General features: G+C 23.0%; 1 protein-coding gene across 1 annotated transcript in view; it reads right to left on the bottom strand.

Moving 5' to 3' along the window:
- The window catches only part of LOC117173372 (G protein pathway suppressor 2), a 21,812-nt gene extending 3,360 nt beyond the window's left edge, over positions 1–18,452 (bottom strand). Inside the window, exons 1-7 of the mRNA XM_033361892.1 lie at positions 18,050–18,452; positions 13,365–13,581; positions 13,115–13,283; positions 7,172–7,268; positions 7,041–7,094; positions 2,480–2,584; positions 2,288–2,391 (exon numbers count right to left, since the gene is read on the bottom strand). Coding sequence (XP_033217783.1) covers positions 2,288–2,391; positions 2,480–2,584; positions 7,041–7,094; positions 7,172–7,268; positions 13,115–13,283; positions 13,365–13,581; positions 18,050–18,146 — 843 coding nt within the window. The 5' untranslated portion in view covers positions 18,147–18,452. The remainder of the gene's footprint in view (positions 1–2,287; positions 2,392–2,479; positions 2,585–7,040; positions 7,095–7,171; positions 7,269–13,114; positions 13,284–13,364; positions 13,582–18,049) is intronic.
- Between the last annotated feature and the right edge of the window lie 83 nt (positions 18,453–18,535).

The raw sequence follows: 18,535 nt of genomic DNA, 5'->3' as shown, positions 1-18,535 counted from the left end.
ACATGTATTAGAGAGATGTACAGGAGAGGAAGAGGGACAATTGAGTGTGGATGAGTGTGTAAGATGGATCTTGGATGGTAGTGGACAGGGAGTGATGTGGATTAAGAAATTGGATGAAGCAAGGGAAAGCAAGGGAGTAGGGCAGAGCCAAACGGGTGATCCTGAAAAGGGACAGTAAAAAACGAAAATTGTGTTCAATATCGTGGAAAATGCATTTTTTTTATGGTAAGAGGAAACGGAAGCCCTGGAAGCTCGCTCATTTTAGGAATTAATATCACTACTGTTACTATTGCTTATCCTGCGTAATGCGAAAGAGTAGAATATAAGTAGTAGTTAAGTTAGACTAAGGATGGAATTGTAAATATATGTACAGGGAGCGGTGGCTCTCAAACCCGTAAAAGGGAGAGATTAAATACAGACATACATACAACTAATTGGTTCAAAATGCGTTTTATTTGTTAAAAATTTGTCCTTTTTAGTACAAATTTAATTTTTTTGGTTGAAAATTTATCTTTTTTAATTAAAAATTCAACTATATGCTTGCAAATGCAAATATTTTGTTAAAAATTTGTCTTTAATAGCAGAAAATTAATGCTTCCCGTTGAAAATTTAACTATTAGTTTGAAGAATGGCGAATTTTTCTTGAAAATTCGTTTTTTTTTTTGTAGAAAATACATTTTTTGGATGAAAATTCAACTGTTTGGTTGAAATTTAATTCGTTTCAGTTGAAAATTCAAATATTTTGTTCAAATTTCGCCTTTTTTGGTTAAATTCAACTGGTTTTAAAATAAAATAAAATAAATGTGTTTGTTAAAATATCAACTATTACATTTTTTCTGTTGGAAATTCATCTTTCTAGGTTGAAAAATCAACTCATTAGTTGGAAGTTGACTTGCTTTCTTAAAAATGAATTTTTTTCTCCAATATTCATAATTTTTAATGAAAATTCATTTATTTCGTTTGAAAGTTAAACTACATTGATAAAATTCTTTGGTTTGATTTTGTTCAAATTTAACTTCTGTAACTTAAAATTTGTACTGCTTGGTTGTAAGTTCAGATATTCGGTAGAAAATTCAACTGTTTTGTAGAAAATTATATTTTTTTTTATTAAAATGTTTTTTTTTAAAGGAAATTGAACTATTCCTTATTTGGTTAATAATTGATATCCTTTATTGTAAAAATTGAAGTTTTTGGTTGAAAATTTACCTAATTTGTTGAAACTTCTCCTGTCTGGTAGAAAATGAATCAACTTAGTTAAAAGTTCAACTAATTGACTAAAAATGCGTTTTATATGTCAAAAATGTGTCTTTTTTTAAAGAAAACTAATCCTTGTGGTTGATTTAACTATCATTTTTTTGTTCAAATTTAATTTCTGTAACTTAAAAAACTATTTGGTTGAAAGTTCAAATTTTCGGTAGAAAATTCAACTGCTTTATAGAAAATTAGTTTTTTTATTAAAAGGTAATTTTTTAAAAGGAAAATTTAACTATTTTATTTTTGGTTAATAGATTATATTTTTATTTTTAAAATTAAACTTTTTGGTTGAAAATTGATCTAATCTGTTAAAAATTCTCGTTTTTGGTAGAAAATTGAAATACTTTCAAACATTATTTTTTTTGTATTAAATTTAATTTCTATAACTTAAAATTTAACTACTTGGTTAAAAGGTGAAATATATTTAATAGAAAATTCAACTGTTATGTAGAAAATTAGATTTCTTTAATTAAAAATTAATTTTTTTTAAAGAAAATTGAACTACCCATTTTTTTGGTTAATAAAGCTAAAAGTTTAGCTAATTGGTTCGAAATGCGTTTTACTTGTTAAAAATTCATCAGTTTTAGTATAAATTTAATTTTCTTGCTTGAAAATTTATCTTTTTTAATTGAAAATTCAACTATATGGTTGAAAATGCATATATTTTGTTTAAAATTTATCTATAATAGCAGAAAACTAATGCTTCAGGTTAAAAATATAACTATCAGTTTGAATATAAAGTTCGTTTTAGTTGAGGATTCAAATATTTTGTTAAAAATTCACCTCTTTTGGTTAAATTCAACTGGTTTCAATATGAAATAAAATTTTTCTTGTAAAATAAACAACTAAGTAATTTTTTTTTTGTTGAAATTTAATTTCTATAACATAAAATTTAACTATTTGGTTGACAGTTTAGATATTTGGTATAAAATTCAACTGTTTTCTAGAAAATTCGTTTTTTTTTTTTTAAATTAAAAATTATTTTTTATTAAAGGAAAATTTAACTATTCTAAGAAAAAAAAATAAGAAAAACCTGAGGTGGTTGCTGAATCGGAATCGCTCCTCCGTGAACCGTAACGTGACTGCTCGGCCTAGCGTAATATTTATCTTGCATGATTGACTGCAGAGTGATATATTCTGAAAGAAAAAAATTCAGGTTATTAAAGAATAATTACATTTTTCATAGCATAATTTTCAAGAAGAATTAAAAAAAAATTAAAATTACCAGCTTCCGGTTCTCTAGCAGGTTGGGAAGTAGGAGCAGAATAGCTGTAGACGCCTTGTGCACCTTGAGTAGAATAAAAACTCGATGGAGGGTATTGATTATTTTCTGGAAAATGAGGAAAAAAGTTTAATTAATAAGATTAATTTATCAGATTGTTACAAATTCGCAACAAGTGTCAAAATAATGATAAAAAAGTATACAATGGAAATTAAACTGAACTTTTTGAGCAAAATTTCCAATTTTTAACCTAATATTTATTAAATATTAACAATAAACTTTCATGTTTATTTAAATGTTATTATTAGATCTATAAATGATCAAAATTCATATTTATTTTTTTTTGGTTGACAATTTTAATATTTGCTTAAAAATTAAAAATTATTTTCTTGAAAACTCAACTCGTTTCATGGAAGTTTGTTGTTTTTTGGTTGAAAATTAATTTCTAATTAAAAATTTATCTATTCCATTTTTGGTTGAAAATTGATCGCTTTTAAAAAATTAATGTTATTAGTTAAACATTCAACTGCTTGGAAGGAAGATGAGATAATTTATGAAAAATTCATTTTATTAGTTAAAAATTGTACTATTTTGTTGAAAATTCGTTGTTTTTTGGTTGAAAATTAATTTTTTAATTGAAAAATTAACTAATTCATTTTTTGTTAAAAATTGATCGTTTCTTAGTCAAAAAAACTATTATTGTTTGTTGAAAACTCAACTGCTTGGTTGAAAGTCGTACTACTTTGTTAAAACTTTATTTTATTAGTTAAATATTAATTTCTTTTGTTTAAAATTTATTAGTAGGTAAATATTCATCTCTTTGGTATAAAATTTCACTATTTTACAGAAAATATTCGTTGTTTTTTTATTGAAAATTAATGTTTTAATTGAAAATTTAACCTTTTCATTATTTAGTTAAAAGTTAATAGTTTCTTGTTTAAAAATTGATATTATTAGTTGAAAATTCAACTGCTTAGGAGAAAGATAAACTGATTTAATAAAAATACATTTCTTCCATTCAAAAGTTTATTATTTATTGAAAATTCTTTGCTTTTTGTTAGAAAATTAATTTTTTAATTGAAAATTCAACTTTTTAATTTTTTGTTAAAAATTGATCATGTTAAGTCAAAAAATTAATATTATGGGTTGAAAATTCAACTGATTATTTGAAAGTTGAACTACTTTCTTGAAAATTAATTTTATCATCTAAAGATTCACCTTTTTGATTAACTTTTTTTTTTAATTCTTTCTTATTTTGAAAATTCATCTCTTTTTGCATAAATTTCACCTTTTTTGATTAAAAATGCAACTTTCTTCTTAAAACTTAGTCTGCCTCAGTTGAAAATTAACTTTTTTGTGGAAAACTCAACTGTTTTGAAAAAAACGTATTTTTTGCTCGAAAATTCAACAATTTGGTAGAAAATTTAACCATTCGGGTGAAAATTGATGTAATTTGTTTAAAACTTGTCTTCTTCGGTAGAAAATCTATTTTTTAACTGAAAATTTAACTACTTTAATGAAATTCGTTGTTGTTTTATTAATTCTACTGTTTTTTTTTAAACTCGTATTTTGGCTTCAAAAATTAATAATTTGGTAGAAAGTTTAACTATTTGGTAAAAAATTTAATTTTTTATAAAAAATGCATTTTTTATTATTATTGAGAATTAATTCTCTTAAGTCAAAATTTACTACTCCATTTTTGGTTGAAATTAATCTTTTTTAGTTTATAAATTGTATTATTTAGCTAGAAATTTTTAGAAACGAAGAAAATATAAACTAAAAATAAATCTTAAAAATGGACTAGCATATACATGGATAAATAAGTTATCCTATAATTTTTTTAAGGTTTAAAGACATATCTAGAGGTCGCTCAAATAGTTTTTACGCCAGATATAGGAGTTTTATAAGTTAATCATTTTTATTTATATGCAGTTTTAAATTTTTCTATGAAATTCTGGGAAGCTAGAAAAATTAATTAATTCATTCATTTTCAAGGAAAGAGATGATTTTTCCATCTTCACCTAAAATGATAAATTTTCAATGTGATTGGGTAAATTTTCAGTTAAAAAAATTAATTATCAACCAAGAAGATTAATTTTCTACCAAAAAATACGAATTTTCAACAAAATACACAATTTTCAACCAAAATAGACAAATTTGTTACCAAAAATTGAATAGTTAAATTTTCAGTTGAAAAAAATATTTGTTTTAGCCAAAGAGATGAAGTTGCAACCAAAAATATGGAATATTCGACTAGATTAGTTCGTTCTTTAGTTAAAAAAATTAATTTTCAAGGAGAAAGATGAATTTTCAACTGAAATTATGAATTATTAATCTAGATTAGGTACATTTTTAAATAAAATAATTAATTGTCACTAAAAAGATTAATTTATTACCAAAAAAGAAGAATTTTCAGCAAAATCTATAAATATTGCAGTACAAAAGAATTAACAAACAATTGAATAATTAAATTTTCAATAAAAAAACTATAATTTCCAGGGAAAGAAATGAAAATTTAAATTTAAATTATAGTTATTCAAATCTTTTCTTTAAAAAATTCATTTTTAAAGAAAGAGACGAATTTTCAACTACAATTATGGAATATTCAACCGAATCAGTTAAATTCTCAGTTAAAAAATTTTTTTTCAAAGAAATAGATGAATTTTCAACTAAAAATGATGGAATAATTAACTGGACTGCGTAAATTTTCAGTTAGAAAAATTAATTGTCAATCAAGAAGCTTAATTGTGTACCAAAAAATACGAATATTCCACAAAATGCATGAATTTTCAACTAAAATAGATACATTTTCAATAAAAATGCAATATTTATGGAATATTCAACTGGATTCAGTGAATTTTCAGTTTAAAATATGAATTTTTAAGTTAAAAAGATACAACCAAAAACTGAATAGATATATTTTAAGTTAAAAAAAATTTTCAGTCAAAGAGACGAATTATCAATAAAAAATACGGAAATATGCAACAGAATTACGTAAATTTTCAGTTTACAAATTGAATTGTCAACCAAGAAGATCAAGTCTACCAAAAAACACGAATTAAAACAAATAAATGAATTTTCATCTAAAAAGGATATATATGTTTAACCAAGTTTAAATAAAAAAAGATGAATTTTCAATAAAGATTGATTTTCGACAAAAAGGTGAATTTTCAACAACAACAAAAAATGAATTCTTAAGTAAAAAAAGATACAACCAAAAATTGAATAGATATATTTTAAGTTAAAAAAATAAGTTTCAGTCATAGAGACGAATTATCAACAAAAATTAGGTAATATTCAACTGGATTGATTCAATATTTATTTTTTTTTAAATTATATTCACACGAAAGAAATTAACTTTTAACTGAAATGATGGAAAATTCAACTTTCTTAAGTAAATTTTCAGTTTAAAAAATTGTCAACAAAGAAGATTAATTGTCTACTAAAAGACAAGATTTAAAAAAAAATACATGAATTTGCATCTAAAAAAGATAAATTATTAACTAAAAATTAACAAAAAGTTTAACTTTAAATAAAAAAAGATGAGTTTTTGATTAAGATTGATTTTCGAAAAAAATGAATTTCCATCAAAATATATGAATTTTCAAGTAAAAAAATTCAACCAAAAATTGAATAGATATGTTTTCAGCTAAAAAATAATTTTCAGCCAAACAGACATATTTGCAATAAAAATGAGAAAATATTCAACTGGATTAAGTAAATTTTCCGTTTAAAAAATCAATTGTAAGCCACGCAGGTTAATTTTCTACCAAAAAAGACTAATTTTATCAAAAAATCCTCATTTTTCTACTAAAAAGATATATTTTTAACCAAAAATTAAATAGTCAAATATTTATTGAAAAAAAAAATTAATTTTTACCTAACAGATAAATTTACAACTAAAATTTTAAAATATTCCAATGGATTTGTTCAATCTCAAGTTAAAAAAATTAATGTTTAAAAGGAGATGAATTTTCAACTAAAATGACGGATATTAAACTGGACCAAGTAAATTTTTAGTATACAAAAAAAGTTCGATTTTTCGCAAAAAGAAAGTCATTTTAAATTTAAAAAAAGAAACGATTTTTCAAACCAAAGATATGAATTTCACTTTAAAAATGATAAATTTTCAACCATGCCAAAAACATTAATTCACAACGAAAAGTGTAATATTTAATATATCAATCAAAAAGTTTTTAATTTTAGATTAAAAAAAACAGTCGAATTTCACTAAGAAGAAATTTTTAACTAAGAAAGACGATTCACTTAAAAAAGAAAAAATTCGACCAAACCGTTGAATTTTAATTTAAAAAAATTATAGTCCCATAAAAAAATTTAATTTTTAACAAAATAGTTCAATCCAGCAATATAAAGCTACTTTAGCAAATTTAAAAAATATAGTTATTTAATTTTATATTGCAATTTTGAATTCAAATTTAATCAGACTCTCAAGAAAATTCCCTCACTTTGAAATAAGACCCTGAAAATTCCAGAATTTCCAGTTTTTCCAGGTTAATTTTTTTCAGATTGAATTTTATTCTTCAATTTCCGTTAATGTACTTACTGTTCCAGAGAACGGCGCGATTATCGCCTGACCTCCTGGCATCTGCTTCTGACTCTGTAGAAATGGATTTATCAATATTAAAAATAAAAATAGTCGAAAAAAATATATAATTAAAAAAGTTCTGAACTCACTTGGAATGGGATTTTTATAATTTTGAAGGGGCGCCGCCGTATAAACGTAAGGACCATAAGCCTGTGGTGGTGGTGAAGGACTGCGCGTTCTTTTCAGCTGGAGAAAAACAAAATTTTTTATATGCAGAAAAAAGAGGGATTTTTCCCCGAAAAATGGGATTAAAAGGGACTTAATTTATTATTCAAATTTAAGGAGGAGAAAGGATAAAAAAAACCTAAAAATGTTTCCATTTGAAGTATTAAAACCTGAGCTGCCAATCAGTTTAAGCAATTTTAAGCTAGAAATATTCAAAATTTAACTACATTTTTTTATATAAAGTGAGAACACTTCTTAAATTGAAAGTTAAATTATTTTTATTTTACATATTTAAAAATCCTTGAAAAGCTTCAAAATTTTATTTCAAAATCTTGAAACATCTACAGGTTGTTTTACATTTATTCAAAATTTAAATGACTTTTAATATTTTTTCTGAACTTCTATATATCTTTTAATAGGATTCGAATTCTTCCTAAATTTTTTCCTTATATCCTGCAAAATTAAAAATATTTATTTAAAATCTGATTTTCATTTTTTCTAAGCCTTTCATCATTCTTAAAGAGCTTCTAAATTTTTTTTTGAAATCTGGAAAAACTATATTTTGTTTTAAATTAGGCCTTGGACTATTTCTAAATATTAAGCAATTGTTATTTTTCTTAATTAAAAAATTGCAAATTTTGGACTAAAAGAATATTTTGAATTTAATAAAAGCTTTTAGTTATGAATATATTACTTTCCAATTATTATTATTCACTTGTTTAATCTTTAATGTATAGTTTAATTTCTAAAATAAATATAATTTACATTCACATTTGATCAACGAAAAATGTTTGTTTTTTTTTTTAATCAAAAATCGTCGATTTTAAAAGCTACTAATTTTTAATCTTTTAAGTTTTCAAAGCTGCATTTAAAAATTCTTTTAATGAAAAATGTGCGCTTAAAAATTAAAATCCAAAATGGAAAGTTTCTAAGTGAAATATTTTCGAATTACGCATTGTAAACTGAATGTGTAAAAAAAATAATTAAAAAATATCAAAATTTAACTGATTATTTAAAAAATTGTTGACATCAAACTTGGACAGGTTTTTTTCTACTCGAACTAAATTCCGAAATTAAAACTAGTTTAAATAGTGTCACAAATTTGAAAAAAATAGTATCAAAAAAGTGTCATAACATTTTTCAAGTATTAAAATTATGTGCAGTCCAAATTTAAAACATTTTAGTCGAAAATCAAAGTTTAGAAAATTAAACAATGTTGTTAAAGTCAAAATTATTGGTTGAATATTCAACTGTAATGTTAAAAATTCATCTTTTTGGTTTGAAAATTCAAGATGATTGAATTTTTTGTTTTGCTTTTTGACTCACAAATTTTTTTGGTTTAAAACGCATCTCTTTCTGTAAAAATTTAATCTTTTTGGTTAAAACAGCAATTGACTGGTTAAAAATTAATCTTTTTCAGTGGAAAATTAATTTTGTTCTTGAAAATTCAACTAAACTGTAGAGAATTCCCATTTTCGGCTCGAATATTTAACAATTTAGTAGAACATTTAAACATTTGTTTGAAAATTTATATGTTTTCTTGAAATTTCTTCTTTTTTTGGTTAAAAATCTTATTTTTTGGTACAAAATTGAATGGATTGGTTGAAAATTCAACTGTTATGTTGAAAATTCATCTTTTTAACTTGAAAATTCAGCGTGATTGCATTTTTTTTTAAACAACAAAATTTTCCTTTTGAATTCATCTCCTTCTGTGAAAATTAAACCTTTTTGGTTAAGACAGCAATTGACTGGTTAAAAATAAATCTTTTTTGGTTGAAAATTTATTTTTTGATCAAAAATTCAACTGTTTTCAAGAGAATTCGTATTTTTGGCTCGAAAATTTAGCAATTTCATAACAATTAACAATGCTCTTTTATTGAAAATTCGTCTTCTTAGCTTGAAAATTCAACAGCTAAATTGCAATTTTTTATTTTTTGACTAATATTTTTTGTTGTTAAAAATTTGTCTTTTTGAGTAGAATTATTCTTTTTTCGTAGGAAATTAAAATGCTGTGTTGAAAATTCTTCTCATTGGTTAAAAGTCAAACTGATTTGTTCAGAGATAATTTGTTGGCTTGAAGATACATAATTATAATTAAAAATTAATGTTGGTGTTGTAAAAAATTAATTTTTTTTTACTGAAAATTGAATTATATTTTTTTTAATTCAACTGATTGGTTCAAAATCCACTTTTTTGATGAAAATTCAACCATTTGGTCGAAAATTTAACTATTTGGTACAAAATTCAACTAGTTTGTAGCGAATTCGTTTTCTTTAATATTGGAAATTAATTCTCTAATATGAAAATTCAACTATTCCATTTTTGGTTAAATTTTTTTTTTTTTTTAAGTTTAAAAATTCCACTATTTAGTTCAAAATATAAATATTTTGTTGAACATTAGTTTTTTTGGTAAAAAAAAACTATTCTTTTCCGTTGAAAATTCAACTATTTTATTAAAAATGTATGTATTTTGTTGAGAATTTATCTTTGTTGACAGGAAATTAATTTTAATTTAATTCATTTATTAAAACCTAATTTTTTCATTGAAAATTTAATTATTTTGTACAAAATTCGCTTTTTTTAATTCGAAATTAACTATCTTAAATTCAAATTTAACTACGCCATTTTTTTTACATACTGTTCTTTTTAACTTTAAAAATGCAGCTTTTTCGTTTGAAATTTATGAAATTTGTTGAATATTCATCTTTTTGGTAGAAAATTAATCTTCTTCGTTAAAAATTCAACTATTGACTTAAAAATGTATGTATTTTGTTGAAAATTCAATTGTTTGGTTAAAAATATATCCATTTTGTTAAAACATCGTATTTTCTAGTCGAAATTGAATCCTCTTGATTGAAAATTTAACTATTTGATTAAAAATTGATATATTTTGTTAAGAATTAATCTTTTTGGTGAAAAATAATAAATTCTGTCTTGACAATTTATATTTTCAGGTTGAAAATTCAACTCCTTGATTGAAAGTTTAACTACTATGTTCGAAGTTAATTTTTTTTGGTTGAAGATTCATTATTATAGTTGGAAATTCGATCTTTCATATTAAAAGTCCATTTTTTTACAGAAAATTGAACTATTTTGTTGAAAATTCAACTATTGTGTTGAAAATTTCAGTATTTTGTTAAACTCTGTCTTTTGCGGTAGAAAATTAATCTTCTTGGTGAATAATTCACCTTTTTGACTAACAATTCAACTATTGGTTAAATATTCCATCACAAATTAAAATATTGGTTTAAAATCTGTGTATTTTGTTAAAAATGATTCTTTTTTTATAGACAATTAATCTTCTTTAGTTGAAAATTAATATTATTAACTAAAAATTTAGGTAAATTATTTGTCAACTTTTTTTCTGATAAAAAATTAAGCTTTCTGGTATAAAATTCATTTGTTTGGTTGAAAATTTAACTATTTTCATTAGAATTTATTTCGTTTACTTAAAAACCTTATTTTTCCAATTGAAAATTAAACTATAATATTTTGTTTTTTTTTTTTTAAATTGAAAGCTCGTCTATTTTATTGAAAATTTTTATTTATTTTTTTTTTGTAGAAAGTTAACCTTTGTGGTTGAAAGTTCATGTATTTTCTTTAAAATTATTCTTTATTGGTAGAAAATTAATCTTTATAGCTTAAATTGCATTAAAATTAATATTTCAACAAAAAATTGTTCTGTTCAATTTTTCGCAACAATTGTTCTTAAAACAAATTTAATCTTTTTGGTTGAAAGGTCATTTGTTTGGTTTAAAATTGAACTATTTTGTTAAATATTTGTTTTTTTGGTTAAAGACTTATTTCTCTAGATCTTAATTTAAATTATTCTATTTTTTGTTGAAAATTTATATTTTTTAAATTAAAAATTTGCCTTTTTTGGCAGAAAATTCAACTATTTGGTTAAACATTTATATAGTTTGTTAAGAATTAATGTTTTTGGTGGAAAGTAATAAATTCTGTATTGAAAATTTATATTTTATGGTTGAAAAATCAACTCATTTATTGAAAGTTCAACTACTATGTTCGAAGTTTATTTTTTTGGTTGAAGATTCATTATTATAGTTGGAAATTCTATTTTTCATATTAGTGTTAATTTTTTAAAATAAAAATTGAATATTGGTCAAAAATCTGTGTATTTTGTTAAAAATGATTCTCTTTTTTTATAGAAAATAAATCTTCTTTAGTTAAAAATTAATCCTTTTAACTAAAAATTGAAGTAAATTATTTGTCGACTTTTTTTCTGATGAAAAATTAATCTCTTTGGTAGAAAATTTATGTGTTCGGTTGAAAATTTAACTATTTACATGAGAATTTATTTCATTTACTTAAAAACTTATTTTTATAACTAAAAATTAAACTATTCTGTTTTTAAAATTTTTTTAATTGAAAATTCGTCTATTTTGTTGAAAATTTGTTATATGTTTTTGTAGAAAATTAACCTTTGTATTTGAAAGTTCATGTATTTTGTTAAAAATGATTCTTCATTGGTATAAAATTATTCTTTAGACCTAAAATTTCATTAAAATTAATTTTTTTACAAAAAAATGTTTTGTTCAATTTTTTGCAACATTTTCTTAAAAAGAAATTTAATCTTTTTGGTTGAAAGATCATTTGTTTGGTTTAAAATTAAACTATTTTGTTAAAAATTTGTTTGATTTGCTTAAAAACTTATTTCCCTAAGTTTAAGTTAAACTATTCTATTTTTTGTTGAAAATTTATATTTTTTAAATTAAAAATTGGTCTTTTTTGGTAGAAAATTAATCTCTTTGGTTGAAAATTCGACTATTTGATTAATCGTTTATATATTTTGTTAAAAGCTAATCTTTTCGGTGGAAGATAATAAATTCTGTGTTAAAAATTTATATTTTAAGGTAGAAAATTCCACTCCTTGATTGAAAGTTCACTACTATGTTCGAAGTTTATTTTTTTGGTTGAAGATTCATTATTATAGTTGGAAATTATATTTTTCATATTAAAATTTTTTTACCAAAAACTGAACTATTTTGTTGAAAATTTCAGTATTTTGTTGAAACTCTGTCTTTTGTGGTAGGAAATTAATCTTCTTGGTGACTAATTCACCTTTTTGATTGGAAATTCAACTATTAGGTTGAAAATTCCATTACAAATTAAAATATTGGTTAAAAATCTGTGTATTTTGTTAAAAATTATTCTTTTCTAATGGAAAATTAATCTTCTTTAGTTGAAAATTATTCTTCAATGGTAAAAAATTATTCTTTATAGCTGAAATTTCATTAAAATTAATATTTTGACAAAAAACTGTTCTGTTCAATTTTTCGCAACATTTTCTTAAAAAGAAATTTAATCTTTTTGGTTGAAAGATCATTTGTTTGGTTTAAAATTAAACTAATTTGTTAAAAATTTGTTTGTTTTGCTTAAAAACTTATTTTCCTAACTTTAAGTTAAAATATTCTATTTTTTGTTGAAAATTTATATTTTTTAAATTAAAAATTGGTCTTTTTTGGTAGAAAATTAATCTCTTTGATTGAAAATTCAATTATTTGGTTAAAAATGTGTGCATTTTGTGAAAAATTCATGCTTTCTAGTAGAAAATGAATCTTGTTGGTTAAAAAATTCAACCATCTGATAAAAAATGTATAAATTTTGTTGAAAATTAATCTTTTTGGTGGAAAATTTAACAACCTGGTTGGAAATTCAACTTGGTTATAGAAATTTCATCTTTTGGCTTAAAATACAACTCTTTCTTTGAAAATTTATCTGTTTTGGTTGAAGTTTTAACTATTTTATTGAAAAATCTACATTTTTGGCTTAAATAAATTGTAAAATGAGTCCGAGGCCTGAATTTTGAAGGTGTTTTAAAATTAAATAGTAAGAAAAATATGTACCGTTGTGGGCATTTGTCCTGGTAAAGTGCTCAAGATTTTATAAAGAGGATGATGAGTTGGTACCATCGGTCCAGTGAAAACAGGATCTCGGAGACTTCTGCACAAACCACCACCAGCTGTTCCTGGATCTCTGTAGCCTCCAGCAGTTGACATAATTTCTGAACAGGTGCTATTTGTACAAGAATAAGAAGAGTTCTTCTAATTTTCACAAAAATTTGCAAATAAACATACAAGAAAAATAATAATGTACTTTGTTTCCTTGATAAGTTGTCTCCTCCTATTGTCATCTTCATTGAGAACCTTTTTCAACTGTAAAAATAACTGATGTTTTTCGTCCTTTAAGGTAGAAAGCTCAATTTCCAAATTTGAAATTTGATCTCTCGTTTCACCAAGGGTCATCACATCTTGCTTTTGCTGACGTTCTCGTTCCTTTCTTTGACGTTCCTCTTCTGCATCAGCTTCCTGCTCTGTTTCGCGAAAATTTTACATTTTAACAGAGAAATAAAAATAAATTAAAAAAAAAAACCAGGGTGGCTGTTTTAAAAGAAGAGAAAAAATTCCCGATCATTTCCCGATTCGTAAACATTTTTCACAATCTATAAAATTAACAATTTCGAACTCTAAAGCTACATATTTTTCCATTTGAAGTAATAAAAAATAAACTAAACATTAATTAAATTAAATAATGTGATAGTCAAAAGCTCAATAATTTACAATGATGACAAACAGCAAAAATGAGAATTTATAACTTTTAAAAATTATAGTCTTGAAAGATTCAAATTCAGTACCAAAAATATAAATCCGCGTTATCATTTGCATTGTTATAAATTAAAGAATCAAATAATGAACTTTAAAATGTTCCCAATTATATTGTTTTAAGCAATTTTAATCTAGAAACATTAAAAATTAAATTTTTTAAACCAATACTTTTTAAATTATTTCCATTCGAATTAGTTTAAAAATCCTTGAGAAGATTCAAAATTTGGTTTCAAAGTCTTGAGAAATCTAGAAGTTCTTTTAAACTTTTTGAAATTTAAAATTATTTTTGAAATTTTTTAGAACCTCTAAATATCTTTTAAAATGAATAGAATTTTCCTACAGTTTTTAGAGAATCCCTCTTATGTGTAGAAAAAAAATTTATGTCATTTGGAGTTTTGAAAAGATTCAAAATTAATTTAAAATTTGCACGGATTTCAATAATTTAAAAGAGGTGTATTTACCGACTTCAAATAAAAAATTTAGAAGTTTTTCAAGAACTGTGAAAGGCTTCAAGCATAAAAATATATCTTCTTAAGATTTCTAGGAAAGAAAAGAATTCGATAAAATTCGTAAAAATGCAAGGTGAATTAAAGAAAAATTAAATGAATTGAAATTTTTTGTCAAATATTAAAAATTTTATTAAATTCGGAAATTTTAAACGAGCTCAGGAAAATATAAGGAAATTCAAAGAAATTAATTAAATGTAAATAAATTGAAAATTCTTTGCAATTTTTAAAATAACATAAAATGTTTCAAATTTTTTTAAATCCCAATGAATAATGAAAGCAATTAAAAATTACGTCGAATTTTAAAACATGCCCTGAAACATTTTAAATAAATTGAAATTTTTTGAAATCCATTGAAATTTTGAAGGCTCTGGAAAATTTCAAGGAATTTTTGAAAAATGCCCTAAAATATTGCAAATTAACTGAAATTCTCTGAAACCCATTGGCAATTTTTAAGTCTTAAAAATTCATTGGAATTTTTAAAGTTACCGTAAAATCTTAAAATGCTTTGAAATTAGTTTAAGTTATTGAAATAAATTATTGCACATTCCGTATAACCTTTTTAAATGTCCATGAATTCTTTAAAATATTTGGAAATGTTTAGAAATCGTTTGAAACTTTTTATAACTGTTAAAAATTCCTTGTATTTTTTTAAGTAACCTAATATCTTAAGATTTTTTTGAAACCCCTTCAAATTATTAAAATCAATTGCCAGGTTTTAGAAATATTTTGAAATATATTTTAAAATATTTATAAATAATTTAAATCTTCTGAAATTAATTGAAAATTTTGAAACATAAAATTTCTCGGAAATTTTAAAGTTACCATAAATAGTTTTAAAATTCTTTGAAATCGCTTCATCAAATCGCATTAAACTCCTGAAATCAATTGAAAATTCCTTTGAATTTTTAAAAATACCCTCGAATATTTCGAATGAATTGAAATTATATTGGAATTTAATTGAAATCTCTTGAGATACATTGGCAATTTTGAAATTTCTTGAAAAGTTCCTCAGAATTCTTCATAATTACCCTAAAATCGTGTGGAATCTTTTGAAATCCATTGATATTTTTTCATCTCCTTAAAATTATTTCGAATTAAAAGAAAAACACGCAAAAGTCCTTTAAAATCTGTTGTAATCCTTTGAAATTTTGGTAATTTCCTCCAAATTCTTAGAATTTGTAACGATACCCTCAAATCTTAAAATACTTTGAAATCCCTTCTTGTTATTAAAATCGATTATTACAAATTTCATAGAATCTTTAAAAATATCAAAAATTCTTTAATACTTTGATACGAATCTTTTAAAATCGTTAAAACTTTTTAAAGCTGTTGCAAATTTTTTTCATTTTTTGTGCAAATACACTAAAATCGTAAAATTTCTTTGAAAACCCTTGTAATTATTAAATCAATTGCAGATTCTTATGAATCTTTTAAAACATATTTGAAAAATTTGTAATCTTTTGAAATCCGTTTAAACTCATTTAAGTTGTAGAAAGTGTCTGAGAATCTTTTAAAATACCGCAAAATATTTCAAATTAATTGAAATCTTCTGAAATTCATTGAAAATATTAAAATGTCTTAAAATTACTTGGAAATTTTAAAGTCATCCTAAATCCTTTAAAATTCTTTGAAATGTCTTTATCAAATCGCATAAAATTATTGATATCAATAAAAAATTTCTTCGATTTTTTTAAAATACCCTTAAATATTTCAAATAAATTGAAAATTTTTGAAATCCATAGAAATTTTTGAAGGCATGGGAAAATTTCAAGGAATTGTTTTAAATATCTAAAACATAAAAAATTAACTACAGTTTTTGTGAAATCCATTGAAAATTTTGAGAGCTCTTAAAAATTCCTCGGAATTTTTTTAAAAAATACCTTAAAATCCTTTGAAACTTTTTTAAATCCCTTGACATTTTTTAATCTCATTAAAATTCTTTACTTTTATTTGAAAAAACGCTTAAATTCTTAAAATATTTTGTGATCTGTTGAAATGTTTGTATTTTCCTCAAAATTACTTGACATTTTTCAAGTTACCCTGAAAACTTTAAAATCCCATCAAGTTATTGAAATGAATTGTTAAAAACGTCTTAAGACTTTTTTTAAATAACCAAAAATTCTTTAAAATCCTTGGACATATTTAGAAATTCATTAACATTTTTCAAAGCTGTTGAAAATTCCTTGTAATTTTTTGTAAATATCCTAAAATCTTTTTTTAACCCTTAAAATTATTAAAATCAATAGCAAATTCTTAGGAATCTTTTTAAATTTATTTCTAAAAAATGTAATCCTTTTAATCCTTTGAAATTTCTAAGAGCAGTTGAAAATGCCTGATAATCTTTTCAAATGCCTCGAAATATTTCAAATTAATTACAAATATTCTGAAATTCATTGAAATTTGCGAAATGTCTCCAAATTCCTTGACAATTTTTAACTTACGCTTAGACCTTTAAGATGGTTTTATAATTATTTATCAAATCACATTAAATTACTGAAATCAATTCAAAATGCATTCGAATTTTTAAAAATAGCCTCAAATATTTCAAAGGAATTAAAATATTTTGAAATCCATTGAAATAGTTGAAGGCACTGGAAAATTTCAAGGACTTTTTAAAAATACCCTAAAATATTACACATTTATTGAAATCTTCTGAAATTCATACACTAAAATCATTTGAAATCCATTGACATTTTGTTAATTTCCTTAAAATTCTTTGGAATTTTTAAAGTTACCCTCAAATCTTAAAATACTTTGAAATCCCTTCAAGTTATTAAAATCAGTGATTATAAATGCCTTAGAATCTTTTAAAATATCAAAGAATTCTTCAAGATCCTTTATTGTTATTAAAATAAATTCTCAATTTTTTAAATCTATTAAAATAAATTCCCAATTTTTTAAAATATATTAAAATATATTTCTAAAAAATGTAATCCTTTGAAATCCCTTGAAATTTCTTAGAGTAGTTGAAAATTCCTGTTGATCTTTTAAAATGTCTCAAAATATTTAAAATTAATTACAATTATTCTGAAAGTAATTGAAAATTTTTAAAAGGCTTAAAATTCCATAGAATTTTTAAAGTAACCCTAAATCCTTTCAAATTCTTTGAAATCCCTTTAACGAATCGCAATTAATTACTGAAATAAATTAAAGAGTCCTTTGAATTTTAAAAAATACCCTCAAATATTTTATATAAATTGAAATGCATTGCAATTTGTGAAGGCTCCGAAAAATTGCAAGGAATTTTTTAATATGCCGTAAAATTTTGCAAATTAATTTTTTATAATTTTAGGTAAGAGAACCAAATAAATAAATATTCCAGGCTAATAGTTTTTTCGTTTCTTTTTTAATTTTTAGGTTATCTTACCTAAAATTATAAATTTTCCCAGGCGTAAATAAAGAACATTTTATTCTTATTTAAATTAAAATTAAAACTATGGAATTTATTTTAATACGCTAAAATCCTTTGTATTTTTTTAAATCCCTGGAAATTTGTTTAATCTCTTTAAAATTCCTCGGAATTTAAAAGTTATCCTAAAATCTTAAAAATTCTTTCAAATTACGGAAACCAACTGCAAATTTCTTATTCATATACCAAAAGGCATATATATATTTCTGGATATATTTAATATTAGATGTATAATAGATTAATAATTCTAAAACATACCTTGTTTTTTACGCTGCCTTTCATTGAGAATGTGAGCTTTCAAAGCTTCTAACATATGTTCAGTACGTTCAGGATTTCCTACGACCGCTGCTGGCATTTCTACTTCGATTTTTTCCCTCGGGAGCAATATTTAAATTTTAAAAATTATATATTTTCTTCTTAAATATAGAAATATCACTAATAACGTTCACTGGGTTAGAATATGCACGAACTGCTTAACTTCCTTCACAAACTTCAAACTTTGACTTACGAATGAAAATTTAACTGGAAACGATATACTAATAATGATTAATTATTTTAAACATGATTAACCTCTTTTTTAAAAATAAACAATTATTGTAAAATGTCAAATTGTAGGATTTCGAGTGCAAAGCACAAACGAGAGTCCGCCATTTTATAAGATGACCAACTGTGTGACCATTCACGCATGCGCTGTTGAAAAATATTTGAAATGGTTATTAATAAGGTTATCTTTTGATCTGCATG

The sequence above is a fragment of the Belonocnema kinseyi genome, chromosome 5 (genome assembly GCF_010883055.1).
Source record: "Belonocnema kinseyi isolate 2016_QV_RU_SX_M_011 chromosome 5, B_treatae_v1, whole genome shotgun sequence".
Lineage (NCBI taxonomy): Eukaryota > Metazoa > Arthropoda > Insecta > Hymenoptera > Cynipidae > Belonocnema > Belonocnema kinseyi.
The sequence above is the reverse complement of the archived record's forward strand: the minus strand, read 5'-3'. Positions and strand labels throughout refer to the sequence as shown.